The sequence below is a fragment of the Lutra lutra genome, chromosome 5 (genome assembly GCF_902655055.1).
Source record: "Lutra lutra chromosome 5, mLutLut1.2, whole genome shotgun sequence".
Lineage (NCBI taxonomy): Eukaryota > Metazoa > Chordata > Mammalia > Carnivora > Mustelidae > Lutra > Lutra lutra.
This window is the reverse complement of record NC_062282.1, coordinates 29,336,261-29,359,496: the sequence shown is the minus strand read 5'-3', so window position 1 is coordinate 29,359,496 and position 23,236 is coordinate 29,336,261. Positions and strand designations below refer to the sequence as shown.

Sequence of the window (23,236 nt, the reverse complement as noted above, 5' to 3'; positions counted from 1 at the left end):
GTCTGACTTTTAATTTCCTGAGGATAGGAAATACATCTCATTATTAATCTTTGTTTCTCTCATGTTTGGTGCTCATGGAGTAGGCACTCAGCGATTATTTCTTGACTTGAATTCCCCTCTGGTTGCTTTTAGGAGTCCATGACAATCCTTCCTCTCCAACTTTTTTCATTTCACACCACCTCTCCCACTCCCCCTGCCTTCACTATCAACCTATGGTGTCCTGAGCTCAGAGATAACTTAATGAATAAGACTTTCTGCCCTGATGGCCATGTCCTGTATCTGTGCTGTCCAACATGGTAGCCACTAGCCACATAGGACTACTGACTACTCAAGTGGCTAATGTAACAGAAGAATTGAATTTTTGATTTCATTTAATTTTAAGTAAAATGAGCTAATAAATCTAAACAATTGACTTAAATAACTTACTTAAATCAATTTAAATTAAGTAACCACTACTATACTGGATAGCCCAGTTCTCTAAACATAGAATAAACTCCTCAATCTGAAGCTCAGATTGGAGAACAGACTTTTGCAAGAATTCTGAAGAAGTGCATTCTTGAGTCCAGAAATGAGGGCTGATGGAAAGCTGTACAATTCATTTCCAGACAGGTCATTGCTCACAGTTGTTCTTAGGTTGTCTTGAGCAAGTCATCATGCAATCAATCCATGGGCTACACGTGTAGACACCACCTGTTGTATATGGAGGGGGCAGCTTCATTGAAATAGCACTCATGTCTATAGGAGAAAATGGGGGAGACATCTAAGTGGCCTGTTATTGAATTGCCCTAAAATCTCTTCAAAGGCATTGAGACACTAAATGGAAAAAAAAAAATCTTTTTTCCTCCTCTTCATTTCTGTCAAATTTAATTTTTTTGTTTTCTTTTCCTGGAACTCAAGTGGCTGTCAAGCATGTATTGCTGGGAGCCAAATTTGCCATTTTATCTTAGTCAGTTGAAGAACTTTGATTTTTCTTTCTAAGGGTAATGCATTTCCACTTAGAGGACAGCTAAGTGAAAATGCACTGCTGAAACAAGATTTGTTCTGCCGGCTTCTTTCAATGTGTCAAAAGGACAAAAACCTCACCAGCCTCACTCTGTAATAATGCCCTGAAATTACGTAGCATCATCTTCCACCTACTTTTCTTATCTCTATTATCTCAGATGTGTGGCAGGGAAGAAGAAAACTACCACTTTTCAAATTTAATGTTCTGCATATCCATGTTTTGCCAAAGCTAATGGTTTTAAACAAGGTATCTTATCACTGATTAAAATGATCGGTGCCTAAGAATGTAAAAGAAACAATAGTAGAGTTGCACAAGTCTTTTCGTAACAGAATACCATAGTTAACTCTTTCATGTGCTGACACCAATTTCTTAGACACAAGTTCCGAGTTAAAGACATGATTATCCTTCAAAATATAAAGATGAAAGGCATATTCATTAATGAAATTTTCTGAGGTTCCTCTGTGTTCTATCCAGTTAGAGAGGCATTTTCCCCCCAAATCCTCAATTACAGAGAAGACAACTGAGACCACGAATCAGTTAAGGATTTTTGCTTTTTCAGTCCAATTGGGTATGAGCAATGTTGAATATTCAACCTAACTTCTAAGTTTCCCAAATCCCAGCACCGTCTTCAAAGTATGGAAGGCATTCCCCTTGAGGCTAGCAATTTGCTCCCAACACAGACCTGATGTCTAGTGCTTATATATTTGATGTTAACAATGGGTAATGTAAAAGCAGAAAGATATTTTTATTGTCATTACAAGGTGGGTCAAGTAGAAAAAGAAGGATAGGTTGACCTCATTCTTGTCCTATGACCAACATTTTCTTTTCTCTGGGTTCTTCCTCCTTGCCTCACCCTTCATCCCTACCATGGGCAGACTCATCATGACAGTGCTATTGCTGGGTAGCTCCGGTGCACTTCCCCCAAGAGGGTCTCCTGGAGGTCCTACCATGTTCCAGGCCCTTTTCAGAGCCGATCTCCAATCCTCATGTTAACCCTGAGAGCAGGTGGTGTTTCCATTTCACACGCAAGGAAACTGAAGCTTAGTGATCCAGCGGATAAAAGGTGACAAAGGCCAGCTCAGAATTCCTGTCCTTTGATCCTAAAACACTATGCCATCCTGCTTGACTGTAGAGAATAAAGGTTTGTTTCATGGATATGGAGCCTGGGCTTTATGGAGCTTCTAAGTACCATTCTGTTAGAGAAGAAGAGCCTTAAGCTGGAAAACCTCTCATGGGAGGAAACCTGGTCTTGGCGTCTACTGCAGGCTGAGTCATGGTCACCCAAGGAAGTCCACGTCCAATCCCAGGACCCTATGAACATGTCACCTGATGTGGTAAAAGGAACTTTGTTAATGATCTTGAGATGATGAAATCATGCTGGATTGTCTGGGTAGACCCAGTACAATCACAGGTGTCCTTCCAAGAGGAAGGCAAGATTAGAGTGAGCAGCAGGTGATATGTTGATGGAAGTACGAGGTTGGAGAGATGCCAGGAAGGAGCACCAGCCAGGGAATGCAGATGGCATCTAGAAACTGAAAAAGGCAAGAACATAAATTGCAGAAGGAATGCAGTCCAGTTAACACCTTGATTTTAGACTTCTCATCTCTAGAACTGTAAGAGAATAAATTTGTTTTAAGCCATTAAGTTTATGGTAAGTTGTTGCAGCAGCAAAAAGAAAATAATACAGCTTATTAACAAAGAGAAAACAACTACCCAAGGACTGGGTTGTCCGATGGCTGTCCCCATGCACTGGGGCCAATGATTCCTCCCAACCCGTCCTTTTTTTCTACGTAACACCCCGGTGAGGGGGACCTCTTATATCAAAAGTATCATGAAGTTCTCAATTTTTAAAAAAGTCATTGAATTGTTTTTGTGTTGTACATGTTTGTTTATTATATATATATATATATATATATATATATATATATATATAATTTGCATACAAATATAGACACACCCAATCAACTGCACTGCTGAAAGACCCAGAAGGCAGTACAAAATTAATGGTCTGGTTTCTGTGATTTCATGAAGGAAAATAGGATCTTCTACAAGATCATGTATCTTACAAGACGGAACACAGCACCAGGCTGGGAGGAGATTACGATGATAGGTAACTGACAAGCAAGGGTATTAGAGATGGAATATCAAAATTCCATAAACATTGGGAATGCCTGATTTAGGGCAATTATATTCCATCTAGAGTAAAACCACCTTTCAGCTATACTGGTTCTTGACCAAGGAAAGGTTCTTCTCAAGGGACATTTAGAAATGTGGGAGGGCATTTTTGATTGCCACAGCAACGGGGATGGGAGGGGGGTAGATGGGGAGGGGTGGTGGAGAAGGTCGAGGGGTGGGGGGAAAACCAATAGTTAGTGTCAGGAATCCATAGGTCTCAGGGCAGTCTCTGTGGAATTATCTCACCGAGAATGACTGTAACCCATCGATGGAGATGCACTGAAAGAGCAAGAGGGTAGTACTCAGACAGGGGCTAACACGGGCCATTTGGAATCCATCAAGGGGAAGATGATGCTGGTGAATTGCGGACTTGTTTAGTCTCAGTTCTGCTGTCACTCTGCCTTCAGACACTGGACTAGACACACCCTGACAGTCACCTGGGCTTTCTGTATTTCTCTCTCCTGTGGCTGCGTTACTCTGCAGTCATGAAGGCTGGACCAGACTCCCGTTACCCACTGGCCATGATCACTAACCCCATCATGACCACCTGGTGAGGGAGTATCTTCCGCAGGCAGAGAGTGCTCTGCCCGGGAGGAGCTCACAAGCAGTTTGGGAGGCTGGAAAACATGAAGCCCTAAAGGAGAAGTGTGGTTGAGACGGAAGGCTCTAGAATCGCATCATCTTATTGGAATTCCAACTTCACCTTTGGTTAGTTTTGCAACCTCACGCGAGTTATTTGACCTAGTTTTCTCATCTGTAGAATGGGGGGTAATGATAATAATTATCTTACGGAGTTTTAATAAGGATTAGACGAGACCATCTATATGAAGAGCTCAGTGCGTAGTAATCGCTCACTAATTAGCTATTATTATAAGGGCAGCAAAGAGCCAAATTTGGCTGAAAGGTTAAGAGTATGTTGCTGGACCCACACTGTTGAATTAAAAATTTTAGTTCCAGTGGGTGCCTGGGTGGCTGCTGGGTAAGTGTCTGACTTTTGGTTTCTGCTCAGATCATGACCTCAGGGTCCTGAGATAGGGAGTCTGCTTAGGGCTTCTTTCTTCCTCTCTCTCTGCTCCTCCCCGCTTTCAAACAAGCAAGCGAGCAAACAAACAAACAAACAAACAAACTTGTTAGTCACAGCTTCTGGCCTTGGGAAACCTACTTAAATTCACCACACCTCATTTTCCTCATCAGTAAAATGGGGGGATAATAGTTTCCATTTCAGAGGGCTGACAGGACTTGATTTAACCACGTAAATCTTAGAACAATGCCTGGCACAAGGCAAGCTCTTCATAAAGCTTTGCTATTCTTTTAATGGAGTATGGAGGAAGCAGCAAGCAATGATAGAAAGGAAATAGGAATCTAGATTTTATAGGACAATTGGTGAGTGCCTTATATAAATGATGAAAGGGGCAGAACCCATTTTTTTTGGATGTTTAATAAGTACTGGAATTTACCACCAAAGGAGTTGTTTTGAGCATTGAATAAAATAAGACACCCCCATGCCCACTGTGGGGGGTTGTTTTCTTATCCCCATTTTGCAGATGAGGTTGAGAGTTTTACCCAGGATCTTGTGATGGGCGAGGGACCGTTGGTTATGTTTGCCTCTAAGTTCCTGTTGTTTCCTCCTCCCTGCTGTGTCCAGCTACAAGAAGGGAAGTGATGCGGGTGTGTGTGTGGGGGTGGGGGGATGTGGAATATGAGGAATTAATTCTGCTACAGTTAGGATTGTTACCTGGTTCCCATGTTAACACTTTTGAGTTCAAGATACTGCGGTGCTGACCCCTGGATGACCACCAGATGTCAGTGCTAACAAGGACTTTCATCCCTTCATTGTGTGTCCAGAGCTAAGTGCCAGACTGGACTTAATTTATCATTTGGGCAAGAAGCACCATCAGATATGACTCTCCAAGAGAAATTTAACCTGATTATGGAATCCATCCTCCAATACATCCACATGTTGAGAGACTGTAGAGGGCTAGGTCAGAGGAACGTGTATTAACAGAGCCCAGAACTGAATTTGGAAACTGGGTAGTGGTAGAGCACTTGGATCTTTAACATGAAAGTCCACATCGTCACTTCCTAAGGAAACATTTCCATATGGAAAATAAAAGTTCCTCAAGGGTGGTCAGTTGTGGAAACCAAAAAGCACTTAAAACCTTGAGTTCATGAAGTAAAAAGGTATTGATTGATTATTGATCAGCAAAGTCTTAGAAATGTACCTTTAAACTTTTAAATCATGAACTGTAATTTATGCAGGATGCAAGCCTGTATCTGCACATGATTCAAATAAAACTTTCCTGAAACAACACAACGTGTAAGGCACTGATATTTTCTCTTCTATCCTTCCATTAAAAAATGCTTGGAACACTGAGAAAAATAAAAAAATAATAAAAAAATAAAAAAGCTAGCTGGTATCCACCAAACTGATGACCCACAGTTTGAAAAACAGTGACCTAGGAGATTATCCCCCAGTATGTTTCAGATGAAGCCCCGGGTTTGCATCGCTTGATCAGAGTTAATTTCTAGGGTTAGAGTACTCTAAGGGAGAAAGCCATTGCTTTGGATATGGACCTGGACTCCAGCTGCAACTTTGCTTTAAGTTACATATTTGCTGGGGCACCTGGGTGGCTCAGTCGGTTAAGCACCTGTCTCTTGATTTTTAGCTCAGGTCATGATCTCAGGGTTGTGAGCTGAAGTCCCGTGATGGGCTCTGCACTGGGCGTGGAGCCTGCTTAAGATTCTTTCTCTCCCTCTCCCTCTGCCCCTCCCCATCATCCATCTCTCTTTTTTTTTTAAAGATTTATTTATTTGACAGACAGAAATCACAAGTAGGCAGAGAGGCAGGCAGAGAGAGAGGAGGAAGCAGGCTCCCCGCTGAGCAGAGAGCCCGATGCGGGGCTCGATCCCAGGACCCTGGGATCATGACCTGAGCCGAAGGCAGAGGCTTTAACCCACTGAGCCACCCAGGCGCCCCCATCCATCTCTTTTAAAAAAAAAAGTTGTTTATTCTCTGAAAGCTCAACTTTCTCCTACATAAAATGGTTGTAATAATGCTGTCTCACAGGACTGTTTGTGAGGTGCCTGGTACATAAGAGATTTTCAAGATATGCCTTCCCCTTCTATGCTTGAAGGGTTTTATATTCCACGTGGGTAGAGAACTTTATGGTTAAACTAAATGAGGGCATTCTGCTGCGGAAGGGGGATTCATGCTAAGAACAGTGATTTACAGATAGAGTAACCCTGAGTGCAGGCGTCATTGCATTCAGAGGCAGAGTGAGGGAAACCTCTTGGAGGTTCCAGGAGAGGAAGACGTGTCCACTTTACAAGGATACGTTCCCTGGAATTCCTCTGAGTCTCTCCTCGTACAGATTACATGGATATTATTACTCGTTTAATGATTCTCTTCACTAGGAACTGTGCTTGACTGGTAAACAGTAGTTGCCCCAAATATTCTTGAATTACTGCACAATTACGGAAGAGCATCGGACTAAGGGTCAGGCATCCCATCAAGAGAACTCTAGCCATGATCCCCTGGACATACTGAGGAAGGAGCTGGAAAGACGGAATTTTTGATATTCAGAGGAACAGATACTAATTACTGGGGTATTGTGATTTGTTTTTTAATGGAGTTGCTTAGATAGATTTTTTTTTTTTAAAGTCTGTGAGAGCTTCACAGCTACGTTACATGAGGAAGGGACCCAGAACCCCTGGCCCAAGAATCCATACTACCACTGGCATTGTTTTCTCGTGATGTATTTCTAGCTCTCCTCCCCCATGAGATCATAAATTCCTGGACTCTGTTTTATGATAATGCCTATTGTTTGGTGAGTAGCTGCTCTATGTCTGCATGATCCCCTAGCTTGCAGCCTGCACGGCAAGGTAGATGCTGGTATATCTCCATTTTACAGATGACAGGAATGACCCCCAGAGAGGGGGCCAAACTTTCCCAAGGTCACACAGTGAGGAAATAAAGAACCAGGATTCCAACTCTGTACGAGGGAGGTGTGGTCCATCTCCACAGCACTCATGGCACCTCCCTTCTTCACCACCTGGATATGCTTGTGTTCAATACATACGTATGTGCGGTCGGTTAGTCGACAGACCCAGGACTTTGTGGTCTGATCCTCTGCAGATAAGCGGGAGCCTGAATTGCCAAGTCCAGGTTGGAAGAGAACGTTCCAGGATCCCGAGCCTGGCCTGTGGGGGGCATTGCTTCCGGGCACGGAGAAAGACAGCGATTGCATGCAATCAAGGGGGAGCAGAAGATTAAAGAGAAGGAAAGCAGGGATGTGGACAAATCGTCTGAGCCTCGGGAACAGAGCCCCAGACTCCTGCGGATTCCTGCCTGGATGGGAATGAGCAGAGAACGATGCTTCTGGCTCCGATAATGGGCTTCTGTGACAACCCAATCCTCTTCTGCCCAGCTGGATTTCAGCTAGAGAGTGTTTTCTCAGACTTGTCAAATTTTGGAGCTGGAAACGACTTCGGAGGTTATTTGCTGCCATCCTGTGGCAGGATCCTTCTCTCTCTCTCTCTCTCCAGATAAAGCCAGCCTACACACACTGTGTGAAACAAACGTAGTAGTAACATCAGTATAACAGTAGCCAAAGGTGATGGTGAAGCTCCTTTACCATTGCTAAAGCACGGATGCCGACTAATCAGAAGGGACACAGCAGCAAAGAGCCGGTCAGTTTGTCCTGCTGTGCTGATTTTCAGCCCCAGATATTGCTACAGCATATTGACCACGTGTATGTGCTGGGTGTCAGCTAAGTATTACCTAATTAAATCCCCATAAAACTCCCCAATGCGGCGGGTACTTCACCAGAGGAGGAGACCTTAGGTTTAGAGAAGTGAAATTACTGTCCCAAGGATACACAGTACATAAGTGGAGGAGCGTGGTTTGAACTGGTGGTTGCTGGAGGCATTCTCGGGTGGCTCACTGTCTCCTAAGTGCGTAGCTGTGACAAGGCGACAAGGTGGGAGCAAGGTGATGTCTGCTTGGAGTCTGAGAGTTTGAGACAGGTGGGTAGGGGAGTCTTTTCTGTTCTGCTAGGAGTGACTCCTTGATGTCATCCAGCAAGGGCCTCTGAGGGGTTGTATGGTCATCCCAGTCTCGGATTTCCCTTAGGCAGGAAACACCTAATAAATGGTGACCTTGTTCCTATGTCAGGGTTTTCCTTGATTTTGGGGGGTGGGTGGGTGGGAGGAGTTAATTTGAAAAACATTTCCCTCCTTTTTACTTCACGTCTTCTTTCCACTTCAAGAGGGCTCTTGCCTGGGGGAAATATCTGACTCCACAGGGGCTAGAAGCCATGAGGTGGGTTCCTGGACGGTGTCTGAGCTCTCGAACTCCTCAGCTTTTTTTCCAAGCACCGAACCTTAGTCTTTCCCCATGGGGCTTCATGGGGCCTCTAAAATGCAGTGAAGAGGTCCAGGATGACCCTGAAGTGTGACCTGGGGCAAGTCACAACCTCATGAGAGAGACAAATGGGGGAAAGAGAGGGGAAAATGGGAGAAAAACCTAGGCCAGACATAAAGGCCCAAAGTAGTTGTAACTTCATGAATGAATACATCTGAGAGAGAGAAATAAGGATTTCTTAAGTACAAGTAAAAAAAAAAAAAATTAGTCTTTCAAGAGACACAGGAAAAATCCATCAAATGATAAAGAACCCCAGTGAGGATTTCCCTGCCCCTGGGCTTAATTTTTGTAATAATAATAATAATTACTATCTAATATTTTGATGGGAAAAATTGATGTGATTTTTCTCTCTTGCTTTTCTAAATAGATTTCTATATAGATGAGGACCCAGCCAAGGGTCCTCATCTGTCTCAAGAAATTAGGGAAATTACTACAGTAAGAAATAGATAGTATTTGGGTTGTGATTTTCAAAACAGAGTCTTATTTTGGGGCACCTGGGTGGCTCAGTGGATTAAAGCCTCTGCCTTCGGCTCAGGTCATGATCCCAGGGTCCTGGGATCGAGCCCCACATAGGGCTCTCTGCTCTGCAGGGAGCCTGCTTCCTCCTCTCGCTCTCTCTCTGCCTGCCTCTCTGCCTACTTGTTATCTCTGTCTGTCAAATAAATAAAAAAAAAAATAGAGTCTTATTTCAAAGCAATAGAGTTGACAACAGGCATTGTGAAGAGAGCTTTTCTAAGTTCCCTCATCTCCTTCCTTAGCTTATTGAGATCCAGGCCAGTGAAAAAGACCATAGGGTTTTCCTTTGTGAGGCTCATGCAGGAAGAGAAGTGGGTGGCAAAAACCTCTCTTCCATCCATAGGGGGCTGGAAAACAAGGGACACCCAAGAGCAGGTGTTCTATAAGCTGAGGAGCACATGTGGGAGAAAGCTCTGACCCCTCTCCTTCCCTGTTTTGGGCGGCTCTGCACAAAAGAGGGTAGAATTTGCATGGCTGAGAACCCTCTCATTTTCTGTGTGGTGTGGATATCAGGTTGAGAGCCAGCAGGTCTGACAGGGACCCTGCCTTCATGGGAATGAGTTCTGGAGTTGGGTGAAGAGTGTGGAGAGGAGGGAAGGGAATGGGAAATCCAGAGGACTGTCCTGAAAGATGCCAAGCATTTAAATAGAAGGTAGCCGAGTTACCTAAAGGAGACTATTTAGATGGGCAAGCGCTAGGATTGTTAATCCTGAAGGGCAAAGAGATATGTTAGAGATAAAATAAAGGATCTCTGGCCTCTCAAACCCCCAGTGGCATCCCATCACACCTAGAATAAAACCCACAGTCCTCACAGAGGGCTGCAAGACGCTGCCAGGGGACTCTCTGTCAACCCCTCTCTGACCCTCCTTTTTGTCCTTTCCTTCTGGCCTCCAGGTTTTCCTTCCACACAGTTTGCTCTACACACTGAGGTCATCGGAGGACCCTGGGCTTGATCTCTCACTCCTTTCAGGTCTTTCCTAAAAGAAAGCCTCCTCGGGAATCCTTCCCTGAGCACCCCATTTAAATAGTGCTCTGAGAGCTCTCTGGGCTCTTTCCAGCTTTTTTGTTCTTTATAACAGCGATTGCAACTTCACCCATTGTCTTAGTCAGCCTGGGCTGCCATAACAAAATACCACGGACTGAGTGACTTAAACGACAGACATCTTTTTTATCACAGTTCTGGAGATCAGACGTGCGAGCTCAGGGTGCCCACATGCTCGGGTCCTGGTGAGGGCTCTCTTCCTGGCTTGCAGATGGCAGCCTTCACCCTGGGGCTCCATGGGGCCTTTCCTCGGTGTGTGTGCACGGAGAGAGGACCACTGATCCTGTCAAATTAAGGACCTACTCTTATCACCTCATTTAACTTTAATTACCTCCTAAAAGCCCTCTCTTCAAATACAGTCACATTAGAAGTTAGGGTTTCGGGGCACCTGGGTGGCTCAGTGGGTTAAAGCCTCTGCCTTCGGCTCGGGTCATGATCCCAGGGTCCTAGGATCGAGCCCCACATCAGGCTTTCTGCTCAGCGGGGAGCCTGCTTCCCCTCTCTCTCTCTGTCTGCCTCTCCATCTACTTGTGATCTCTATCAAATAAATAAAATCTTAAAAAAAAAAAAAGAAGTTAGGGTTTCCACATATAACTTTTGGAGAGTATACTGTCTAATCCGTTACGGTGCGTGTTTATTGGAATTTATTTGTACATTCTTGGGTCTGTATTACCCCTTACTATGTTGGCTTCCTATAAATAAATGTTAAATAAAGGAGAGAACTTCATTTTCTCTGGATAATCTAGTGTAGTGCAAACAAATTTATGACCCCATTATAATAACATCCCAAACCATTTATTGAGCATGTATATATGTCAGTGACTTTATTTATTAAAGATTTTATTTATTTATTTGAGAGAGAGAGAGAGAGCACAAGCAGGGGGAGGGGCAGGTAGGGGGAGAGAGAGAAGCAGGTTCCCCTCTGAGCAGAGAGCCCCAGGCATGGCTCAATCCCAGGACTCTGGGATCATGACCTGAGCCTAAGACAGTCCCTTAACTGGCTGAGCAACCCAGGCGCCCCAATGTCAGTGACTTAACCTTTGTTTCTTACCTAATCTTCAATAATCCTTGAAAATAGGAATGATTATTGAACAAAACGAAGCATGGAGAGGTTAAACGACTTGGCCAAGGTCACATAGCTCGTAAGCAAAGCCAGGATTAAGACAGTCTGTCGATGCCAAAGTCCGTTTCTTTTTGGACTCTAGACGAGTGGTTCTCAACCTCTGGTGTACCTCAGAACCACCCCGATGGCTTGTTAAGACAGGCAGCGTGTTTATTGGAATTTATTTGTAAATAAATGATACCAGCCTCCGAGTTTCTGATTATGTAGGTCTAGGGTGGGAATCTGAGAATTTGCATTTCTAGTAAGCTCTAGTAACTTCTGGTCTGGGGACCACACTTGGAGGATCACTCTGGAGACACAGAATGCTTCAAGTTTTTGCTTCAGACTTCTGAACTATTTTCTCTTTCTATGGCCTTTGCTTGAATCAATCAGGGATGAGTTTCAGGTCCATGCTGTTTCCAGGCAGTCTGGTCAGGAGTAGCCACGAGGAGCTCGGAGAAAGACCTTTGCCACAGGGTGGCAGCAGCATCCCAGGTACCATGTTTGTCCCGGCCGGCCGGGACTGCTCATTAGCAAGCCATCCCCTGGGTTCCCACAGAGTGAGGGCCTGACTGCCTCTCCATTTCCCCTTGGCAGGGAGGCGGAGGATGGAAGGAGGCCTGGCAGAAGGGGAGGTCCCTGGCACACAGAGGGGCACTTTTGTTCTCTGGGAGACTCAGGAGGAAGCTGGGTGGTCTCCTCAGAGTGTTGAATTGTGCCCTTCACAAAACCACCATGCAGTGTGGTGCTGCTGGGAGAGCGGGGCCGAACAAAAGCCCACGGAGGAGACTGGCAGGCCTGCGGGTCCGCCCCGGCGCAGAGGCCCAGACCCCTCTGTGCGGAGGTCTGCGGGTTTCTCCTGGTGCCAGTTTCCAGGGGTGACGGGCCTCCCCACAGCTCCCCTCCCAGACGATGTAGGTCTAGGGCCTCCTGGCCTCTTGGCCTCCCGGGGGAGTTCCATCCTGCTCACAGTGGGCCCAGATGGAGCTGGGAAACACTCTCCCTTTCTCCTGCCCCCCCACCCTCTTCCTCCTTCACTGAGCCAGTTTTGTCCTAAACATCTTAAGAATCTAAGTGCCCGAAACCACGCTGGTGGTGTTCTATTATTATCTGTTTAATTCTCATTACATCGTCATGAAAAAGGTATCATTATATTCATTGACAACGAGGAAGCTTAAGTTTAATCTATAATTTGTCAAGCTTAACTGACCACAGAACCCCATTATGACACTTATATTATGCCAATATACAGAAACTTGAAAGGGACATTACTTTGAAGATTGTGGGTTTCATCCAACTCCCCACATGTACAGCCAAGGGCAAAAGTCAAGGTCAAGGTCCCACAGTTGGTTGAAAGCAAGTGAGAGAATAAAATTCCTTTCTCTTGTCTAAGTCTGCTCTTCTCTCCACCTGCCCGGTGAATCTGTTCTAGAACCATCATTACCACGAAGTTAATAGATGATGTTCCCGGGTTAATGGAGATGACCCAGGGCCCCTGTTGAAAATGCTGGAGGGTTCAGCTGTAGCAAGTGTGGATTCAGCCCAGCACTGTGTACAAGTCTGCAGGGAACCACCGCTCTGAATCAGAAGGCCTTCAGGTTTTAGGGCGCATGAAGCTATTTTTAGTCTAGTTGTGTTAGTTTTCTAACTCGCATGTGGACTTTCTCGGGTTTGTTTTCTACTTCTTTGGCTAATAGCTCACCATCAACTTAAATGACACAATGCTTCACAGAGGTCCGACAGTGCCAAGGCAGTGGAATTTGGTGACACTTTTCAGACTGGTGTTGTTGACAGAGTCTGTGAGTGCTAAGTTCTCCCCAGGGCAGACCCATCATCAGTTCCTTTCATGGCTAAGCTGATCCCTGGATGGTCTTTATTTTCTCCTGCCATGTCTGCAGGCTCCTGGCTGGCTGCCTTCAGGCCTTTTATGATCCTCTGAACCTACAGAGTTGGAAAAAGAAATTCACAAATTGTCATCTGACACCATCTTCCTGGAGACTCAGTATTATCTTTAACATGAGCCTATGCGATGATTGGGAAAGAGTTTATGGTTTTTAGGGGCATGTTTTGTCCTTCTGCAGTATCCGTGGGGCCCTGCTTTTCATAAGCCTCAGCCTGTGGTTTAAAGAAGGGGCTTTTGTGGGAATGATGCCTATCCTTGGAAGCTGGAGTGCCCTGAAGAAACTTTGAAAAATGCCTCATTCCCAAATGTACAATGACTAGAAAGTGATGGTCTTTGAATAGCTCAGTATGAAAAAAATATGGGCACTTTCCTAAAAGGAGCACCCCAAATGAAAAAAATGTGTCCACCATTGGAAAAAAATTTTCAGCCCTGTAATGGATTACAGAAAATATTCTATGTTGGGGCAGGGCGTGGTGGTCAAGAGGAAGGAGTAAGAAAAAGGAAAAAAAAAAAGGAATGAGAAGAAAAGAAAAACAGATGTGAATCTTAAAATATTTTAAGCATAGATATCTGAAATGGTATTTAATATATTTAAGATGGTTCTGTGAGGGTACCTGGGTGGCTCAGTGGGTTAAGGCCTCTGCCTTTAGCTCAGGTCATGATCTCAGGGTCCTGGGATCGAGTCCCGCATTGCGCTCTCTGCTCAGCAGGGAGCCTGCTTCTTCCTCTCTCTCTCTCTGCCTGCCTCTCTGCCTACTTGTGATCTCTGTCTGTCAAATAAATAAATAAAATCTAAAAAAAAAAAAAAGGTGGCTCTGTGAAGTCTTTTTTTTTTTTTTTCTTTTTTTAAAGAGAGATTGTGGAGTGGGAGATGCAGGGGCAGAGGAAGAGAATCCCAGGCAGATTCCCTGTTGATCGGGGAGCCCAATAAGGGGCTCCATCTATGACCCTGAGTTCATGACCTGAGCTGAAATCAAGAGTAGGACATTCAACTGACTGAGCCACCCAGGCATCCCAAGACTGGTCTGTGAATTCTTAAAGGTGATTGATCAGGCTTTTGAAAGGGAGCCACAAGATTTACAAACACATAATAAGTGACAATGTCCCCAGAGCAAATAAACAATGGGAAATGAATGTCCCAGATCCGGACTGCCTTTTAAAGCAGTATTTTTGTTTGTAGAGAGAACTTTAAAGTTAGGACGATCATTTTTACTAAAATCACACAAACTTTCTCTACAGCATCACTTTATGGAGGCAAACATAAATTGTCTTGAATTCTTCATTTCGCTTATATGTAGGGTTGTTAGATTAACAAAAATATAGGTTGCCCCATGCAATATTTCAGGATGAACTTACACTAAAACATCATTATTTAATACTGATACTGAAACACTGTTACTTATCCGAAATTCAAATCTAACTGGATGTCTTGAATTTTATCTGACCACCCTACTTGTATGTGCAGATTCAGTAAAATGTGACTTTCCAGATTGAAGGTTGAGACAAGAGTTTTGCGGCTGTGATGAGGGAAATGCGGTGGAAAATGTTACCATCCCGCTTTCGAGGCTCTTGTATGTGCCTGGGAAAAATAAGTGTTGAAGATGAGAATTTAGAACAGGATAGCAAAAAAAGCTCTGGGAGGGGAGAGCGGCAGGTCACAAGGAGACAAAAGGGTGAGTAACACCCAGAAAGGAAGGGGTTCCTGGGAGAGACTACTGGAGAAGCAGGATGAATAGAGAGAAAAGGGAAATGGGTGCACTGAAAAAAATTTTAACAGCTTGATGGCTTTCTCATATTTATCCTCCTTCTGCTCTGCAAACCTTGGAATTCCTTATGTGCTTATCAAGAGAATTCTTTTCAAGAGGACGTTTAGCCCTTGCCCCCCAACCCCCGCCTCCCCGCAAAGAGCTCCGGGCTCCCCCTGCTGGCTGTCATGGGTATCGCCCCAACCAGCCCCAGCTTCATTTCTCCCAGGGATTCATTTCCCACTTTCCCTCTTAGAAGCTGCCCATCAGCTTCCTTCGCTCTTGCTGCCTTGCTCTTTTTCCATCAGCTTATTCATTCGGAGCCTGCTTTCGGCGTGACACCTCCCAACTGTTCTGGTCCCCGGGAACAGGCCACACAGAGCAGGTCATTGTTGCCCCAGTTCGGGGACCACCCGGGTGGGAGCAGAGGCTTCGCGCCGCCGCGGAGGCCGGATGATTGACAGCAGCCTCGGTCAAGTGCCCAGCGGCAGCCGGGAAAGAGGGCCCCCCGCGCCCCCCTCCCCCCCGCCCCTCCTCCGCCGGATGCTCTTCCCTGGGCTCGCATGCAGAGGGAATGGAGCCCTTCCTCTAAGCTCCCTTCAGACCCGCGCAATTAACAGCACTAAAATCTCTGTTTTCAACATGGTGTGTATGAATAAAGACAACAAAAAAGGGTTTTATTTGGAGAGTGAAACTATTTAACTTGGGAAAGGGAATCCTGCTGGGGGTGAGACAGTGGTGCTGAAGGGATAAATACGAGAAAGGGAAAAACACACAGATTCCCAACTTCTCCAAGTGTAGGATTTAAAAAGTTCGTTAGAAATATATTTACTCATCAGAAACATTTTTAAAAAGTTAGCCTGAAAAATGTTCGGTTGTTCCTTCCCCATCATCTTCTGCACCCCACCTACCCCCACCCCAAACAGGTCGTACAGTCACACCTTGACAGAGCTGCTCTCTCCCTGAACGGTAAGGGCATCTCCACAGACCTCCCAGAGGCAGATGACCGGCTTCCCAGGCTTGCCCTGTGGAGGGTTAGGGGTAGGGGGCAAAATCCAGCTTCCGCCACAGAAGTGAGAAAAAGGCTGTTGAAGCACTTTCCGGCAGCGGGCTGATCTTCTGTGGCACTTTCCTGAATGCTTTTGTGTCCAGAATGTCCTACAGGTTACAGATATGGGTCCCCTCAAGGTGGCCAGACTGGTTCCCTTCCCTCAGGCTGTGAGCAGTCTCCTTCCACTTCTGCAATCAACTATTTGAAGCTTACAGATGCCTTGAAAAAAGTTAGGATGTACTGGTCAAACAGTGATTTGTAAATTTTTTGGTCGAAAGATCCTTCAGACTACCCTGACATTTGTGTTAACTTGCCTCTTCCTGGTTGTTTTCCCTTTGCGTGTTTCTCTGGACAATATTTTCGGAGTCTGAAAAGTAAATGAGTCTAAAGATCATTTTGGCGAGCATTAACTTCATTATGATATTAAATCTTTCTATCCAAGACTATTGCATATCTCTCCATTCACTGAGGTCTCTCACAGTCTTGGCAATAAATTTTTATATTATTTTCAGTTAAAAATAAAATCATTCAGAGGAATAGATGGAAATCAAAATGTCTACCCCAGAAAAAAGCAAATACACAAAACCTTCCCTACAATTTCAAGGGCTATGCAAACTCACTAAAGTCTTCGCATGGATGACCTAAGGGTTTACAGACCCTACGTAAGAGCCTCTCCTCTGTTACCTACAGGAAGAGAGGGTCACATTAAAGAGTCCCCAGACACAACTTCAATGTGGGCATTCCATATTATCGTCTGCCAATTCTTTATTAAAAAGCTTGAGGGGAAAAAGCGGTAGTCTAAAAGTTGTTCTTTATGAACAGAAGGGTTTCACTAGGACAGGGACTGCTTCTAAAACATCCCTTGAGATCTTACTCTGCTCTTTTCACAAATGACAGCACTAATCACATAGATACATCTACCTAATTTGAAGGCCAGACAGGAAATTACTTTTTTGGAAGAGCCAATGGTGGCATTACACTTTTCCAATCCCCATATGGAAATGATTCAATTTATCTGAGAAATTTATGTGGACAAGTAAGTGCAGCCCTATACAGCAAAGTGCTTCCTTTACCAACTCTCCTTTCTGGCTCTGGTTCTAGGAGTTGGGCAGGGAGGGCCCTTGTCCTCTCTTATTTTCTTACGACTGGCTCCCTCAGCTGGTCCTTCCATGATGTTACCTAGTATCATCTAGAAAAATCTGCATGGTAGCCTTTCCCAGCACTGCCCTGAGCTCACTACAATACTTCTGTGGAAGGAACATGGATTTTTCTTCAGGCAGAAGAATAACAACAACATACAAAATTATAATGTAAAACTAATTTTTTTTTCTTTATTGAAAATACATCTACAAAGTAATGCTTCTCAGTCCCCACTGGGTACACCCAGATGTGGAGCCTGTGATGGGCCGGCGAGAGGAACATCCTAGAGGACTTGCTTTCCGTAAGAAATGGTTAGTATAAAAAAAGATCACACTGTGTAACAGAATTAATTTGACATGATTAATGTTTTCCTCTACCGGTGTCATGAGATGACAACCACGGATATTAACTTTTGTAGTGTAGTTCCCAAAAAGAGCCTCGGCATTAAACGTTTACTCGACCACCGCCTAATGTTAACTTTTGTACACAGAGAATGCTCACGAGCTATACAAAAAAATCTCTCTAATTGTATGTCGGAGGGTGTACGTCTAGGTTTTCAGTCTGTTAGCATGATTAAGTCCACTCTCTACCATTTTCGGACGGAAACTCAAACACAGCTGGTATTGTCTGATAGCTCCTACTCCATGTCTTTGAACTCCTTAGGGGCTAAAAAATCAATCTCCTCTAAACCTGGGAGCTGCCTTGCCTGCAGCTGATGCCCCTTCTGGTTTTTTCTTAGAACCGCATCGGCAGTGTCTTTATACTGATTCATCTTCTACCATTTCTCTCAGGGACACAAACAAAATAAAACCAAACCTCACTCCAGCTGAAGGTTTTGAATGATCTGATAAGTGGAATTCTAACACAAAGAGATATCTTGTTTCTCTCGTTCTAAGAACTTTTGATTATAGTCAAAAACCTTTTCAAATCAGAGACCACCCACCCAGCTCACGGACCCTCTATTAGAGAGAGAGCTCATTCATTTGACTTCTTTAAAAAATATATGAGAAGTGACCTTCTCTGTTGATAGGCAAACTTCCTTTGGGGATGATTTTGAACTGAAGAGAAAAAGTATTTCAGGTTAAAAAAAAATGAACCTGTTTTAAATTCTTCCTTAAAGATGATCTATAATCTTGGTGCTTTAAAATCCTCTCTATAATGTCAACCATGCTCCGTTCTCTCCTACCTGGCTCTTTAGTGTTCTATAGTAAGACCATGGGCAGCCTTGCTAGTGGCTAGTCTTACATTTTACTTTCTAAAAGTCTACAGTCAGTTGAGGAGTGGTGGGAGACGTCCCTCCCAGAGCAGTCCCTTCCGTTTGGGAAGAGTAGAAAAGAAGGGACTACTTCCCCTGTTGGGAAGAACTGAGCAGGGTTTCACGGATTAGTCCACTCCTGGAATGGCCTCCAGCCTGGTGACTTGCATAGCTGATATTTTGGACACAGGACCTGGTAAACCATACAGCCAACCCTCCCCTACTTAGAAAGGTTCGTTTCCAGTAAGTGTCCTTCCTGAAAGTCCCATGTTCCATGGAATGATACTTGCTACAGGATGTTCCAAGGGGGAATAGAGGGCAGGCTCTTTCATGATGTCACAGGATATCTGGGCTAAAAGAGACCATAAAGGCATCCAGGGAACTCACTCATTTTACAGGTGAGAACACTGAGGCCTGGAGAAGAGATGTAACTTGCCCATGGTCACATGGAAATTTCACTTTATGTGACTCCTTACAGCTGTGCTAGCTGTGTATTCATACTGCCCTGATATTAATAAAATCAGGACACAAATCAGAAGAGAAAGGGAAAAAAAAACCCCTTCTATTCTCCTATTGATAACCGATTGTAGTTTATCAAGTTGTTTTGATACTAAAACTGAATTGTATTCTGAAAGGTTTTTTAACTTTTGAAAGTTGATTTAAAAGCATGTTTTAGTCCACTATTTGTTTGACTCTTTAGCTTATAAAAAAATCACATTTACAGTTTTGTGTGCCACATAAACCTGTAAGACCTGATCTGACTCGCAAAATCTTCCCTTGTTTTTAGATGAATACTTCCCAATCCTATCAGAGTATGCAGGAAAAGGGAGGTAAGGGGCTTCCTGGAGAGAATGAGTTTTAACAGATGGAAACATTTTACAATGGTTTGCAAACACCTGCTGCTCAAGAAAACATTTTTTTTGTGTGTGTTAGTCTACATCTTGGTTTCACTGTCAGTGGGTTTCTCAGTCTCGCTTTCCTGGGCAATTAGCTGATATGGTTTCTTCATTTCATTCTCCTCGATCACCGAATTACCCATTTCCATGTCTCGGTTCTTCAGTTCGTGTCGCGACAAGTGCTCCACAATGCCGGCTCCAAGGGAGTCTCCCAGCACGTTGGTGGTGGTGCGGAGGCGGTCCCTGAGGTAGAAAAAACGGGGCTCCTGTGAACATCACATGATTTCAGCTCATATTTTGAACCGGCTGCTAAATCTTTAGAGGCATCTTTTAAAATTCTGCTTGGTGTATCCACTAACCACGAGCTTACATAACAGACATAGAATGTTTAAACAGTAGTTACTGAGTTATAAGGGCACATAGGTGACCAATGTTCATTTTACTTTTTTTTAATTAATTTTTTTCAGTATTCCAAGATTCACTGTTTATGCACCACACCCAGTGCTCCATGCAATACGTGCCCTCCATAATACCCACCACCATGTCCTCCCAACCCCCCACCCCCTTCCCCTCCAAAACCCTCAGTTTGTTTCTCAGAGTCCACAGTCTCTCATGCTTTGTCTCCCCCTCCACTTTACCCCAATTCATTTTTCCTTTCCTTCTCCTGATGTCCTCCATGTTATTCCTTATGCTCCACCAGTAAGTGAAACCATATGATAATTGACTCTCTCTGCTTGACTTATTTCACTCAGCATAATCTCTTCCAGTCCCGTCCATGTTGATACAAAAGTTGGGTATTCATCCTTTCTGATGGAGGCATAATACTCCATTGTATATATGGACCACATCTTCCTTATCCATTCGGATGACCAATGTTCAGTTACTATGAATGAATGTAATGTTAGAGTACCAAAAGTACTCTAGGGCAAGAACCCTCCCTTTCTCCTTCTATTTAAAATTTCTCTTTGCCTCTCTTTCCTACAATTCACCTTCCTTTTTACCAGTCATTCTCAGAGTGTGAACCAGAGATTCCCAGGGCCCTGGAGGTCAAAACTATTTTCATAATAACGCCAAGATGGGTTTGGCTCTTTTCATTCTGATGAATGCCTAGGTGGGGTTTTGCAAAGACTACAACACAGCACAAGAGATACCCCAACAAATTCAATGTAGAAGTAGTCTCCAGCTGTCTTGTATTAAGCCAGACACTAAGAAGATTTCCAAAAATGTAAAATGGTATCACTCTTTTCCCTCAATTTCTGGTTTGTAATGCTGTTTTTTCCCCCCACAAAAATGTTATTCATGTCAAGATGTAATGAATTTGTTATTGTAAACTTTAAATGAATTTAACATTTAAAACATTTCTGTTTTCCTAATATGATAAATATCGATAGCTATAACCCACATAGATAAAAGCTTTTTGGGTCCTCGGTAATTTTTAAGTGTAAAGGGGTCCTGAGGATAAAAGCTTTGAGAACCACAGCTTTATCCTCTAACAGTCCTCATGGCAGTTGAGTGCCAATTGTGGGCTTAACCGTGGGCTGAAAGCCAGGCATCGCGACACGTAATCCTCAAGCATCACAGGGAGGTGGATGGCATTATCCTCTCCATGTTACAGAAGAGGAAACTAGGACGGCTGGGGAACCTGCCCAGTGTCACACAGGGGTGGGATGCAAACACAAATCCAAGTGACTGTGGCACTCATGCTCTTAACTGATTATCCTCCTCCTGCTTATCATGCCTTGAACACACCCATCAGCTCTTCATAATCCTTCCAGTGAAGGCAACTTACAGTTGACCCCAGCACCTACTGTATCCTTCTAGGCATTCATTTCGGGCAGACTGTGATAAAATTTTTTTGCAAGTGAAAGGGAATTTATGAGAGAAAAGATGTCAGCTAGAAGGGCATGGGGAACATGGAAGATTAATGGGCCCCCTGAGATTAGGGTCTGAGGGGATGGAGGGTACCTTTCTTGGAACTTTCCGCAGAGCCAAAGGTCTATTCTACTAAATGACTCTAGTGCTCTTCCCACTGCATGACCGCCCCCTGCCTGCTGGGTTCCGAGGGGGAACATCTGCACTGCATCACGCCATTGCAATGGGAAGCACAAGGAGGAGGGACCGAGCCTGCGTGTGAGGCCTGTCCTTCTGCTCTGGCCACCGCGGGGAGGTGTTGTGCAATTCAGAAAATGCCTTTGCAGACAGCCAGTTTCCCAATCGCTGACTGGCTTTATGGAGTGAGAAGTGTAGTTTCCAATGGGGCCCGGGAGCTGATAAGGGTGTGAGTGCGCTTGGCGTCTGGGGCTTGGTCTCTAGATAAGGGCAGGGCCCAGGGGGTGAGGACAATTTACTCACAGGCCATGCTGCCCCTCTTGGTGGAGCCCTCTTGGCAGGTGGGCCAAGCTGCCTGGTACCCCAGAATAATGGAGGGGGGCCCCGTGACAGCCAGCCAGAAGGCAGGCCGAGCATACTCACAGGAACCAGTCCACGGCGATGATGAGCGTGATGTCATCGGTGGGCAGACCCACAGACGTCAGCACGATGACCATGGTGACCAGGCCCGCCTGAGGAATCCCAGCTGCCCCGATGCTGGCAGCTGTGGCTGTGATGCTGTTAAAAGAAGTTCCCAAACATAAGACATTTGTACAAGTCCCCCCAAACAGAGAGAATGCCCCGCAAACCACGTGCGGTGGCGGTGGCAGCGTCTGAGCTGCTGGGTTAACAGAAAATATACTTTAGGAAACTTTAAAGGAGACGGTAAAAAAAAGACCCACTGAGCTAACAATAATATTAACTAATATTTATCAAGGGCTTATTAGTGCCATCTGATATGCTAAGCATGGCTTATCTCATCTGATCCTCCCCACAACCCTTAGGAAGTTGGTCTTAGTATTATACCCATTTTTAAAGGAAGACATTGGTGCTGAGAGACCTTTTCACATACCTGAAAATATTTTATAAGGTCTAAAATACTGTATAGTTATAATAACAATTTGTTTCCTATAATTCCTCTATGCAACTAGAGGACTGTAAAGATACTGAACATGTATGACTAATGTGGTCAGAAAAAAAATCCATGGGGTGCCTGGGTAGCTCAGTTGTTAAGTGGCTATCTTTGGCTCAGGTCATGGTCTTAGAGTCTTGGGATCGAGCCTCGCATTGGACTCCTTGAGCTTGGGGAAGCCTGCTTCTCCCTCTCTCACTCCCCCTGCTTGTGTTCCCTCTCTCACTGTCTCTTTCTCTCTCTGTCAAATAGATAAATAAAAAAATCATAAAAAATCAAATTTATTAATTCCAAAGCAAATTGATTTATGAATAAAGTTCTGTACCACTATAAATATTTTTTATGGAGGTAGTATAGACCTGATTTTAAGGCATACAACCTTGTCTAGAACTCCATTAAATAACTATTTGAGATGGCTGATGTGAGAATGTTTTATAAAGAGTAAAATATTACTAAGATATAAAGTGGAATTAATAAAAGTGAGTCTGTAGAAGAGACTGTTATGGTTCTCTTATATCTTATATAGTTCCTCTTCTATGGTACTAGAATGTTTGGTTGGTCTATGGCTGCCCAGAATAAAGACTACATTTCCCAGCCTCCCTTGGAGCTCAGACTAAGTTTCTAGCCACTGCGATATGGATGAAAGTGATCAAGTGTCTTGCGGGCTGTGCCCTCCTCCAAATCTGCCCACTGGCTAAGATTTGAAGGTGGTGATGAGCCATCTGGACCTTTTGGATGAGGGTAATACCACAGGGATGATGGAATCAAAGCCTGTGTCCCTTACACTGTATAAGACACCTACAAGTGTTGAGGGTTTTGTGGAGCACAGCTCCTCCACAAGAGAAAGAAAGTCACTCTTATTGTTATTATAATATTTTACTCTGTCACATGCAACTGAGCCTTTTTTGGAACTCAGGGCTTTTCCAACCAGTATGCCAAGGTATGCCCAAGAATGGGTTATGGAGAGCTGAGATATTGCTCTCCC

At 44.3% G+C, this 23,236-nt stretch overlaps 1 protein-coding gene across 2 annotated transcripts in view; it reads right to left on the bottom strand.

Moving 5' to 3' along the window:
• Positions 1 to 17,554: 17,554 nt before the first annotated feature.
• Positions 17,555 to 23,236, bottom strand: part of SLC1A3 (solute carrier family 1 member 3) — a 77,862-nt gene continuing 72,180 nt past the window's right edge. For both annotated transcript variants that reach the window (XM_047730732.1, XM_047730733.1), the window contains 2 exons: positions 21,723 to 21,857; positions 17,555 to 19,493 (listed from right to left, as the gene is read on the bottom strand). In XM_047730732.1, coding sequence (XP_047586688.1) covers positions 19,289 to 19,493; positions 21,723 to 21,857 — 340 coding nt within the window. In that variant the 3' untranslated portion in view covers positions 17,555 to 19,288. The remainder of the gene's footprint in view (positions 19,494 to 21,722; positions 21,858 to 23,236) is intronic.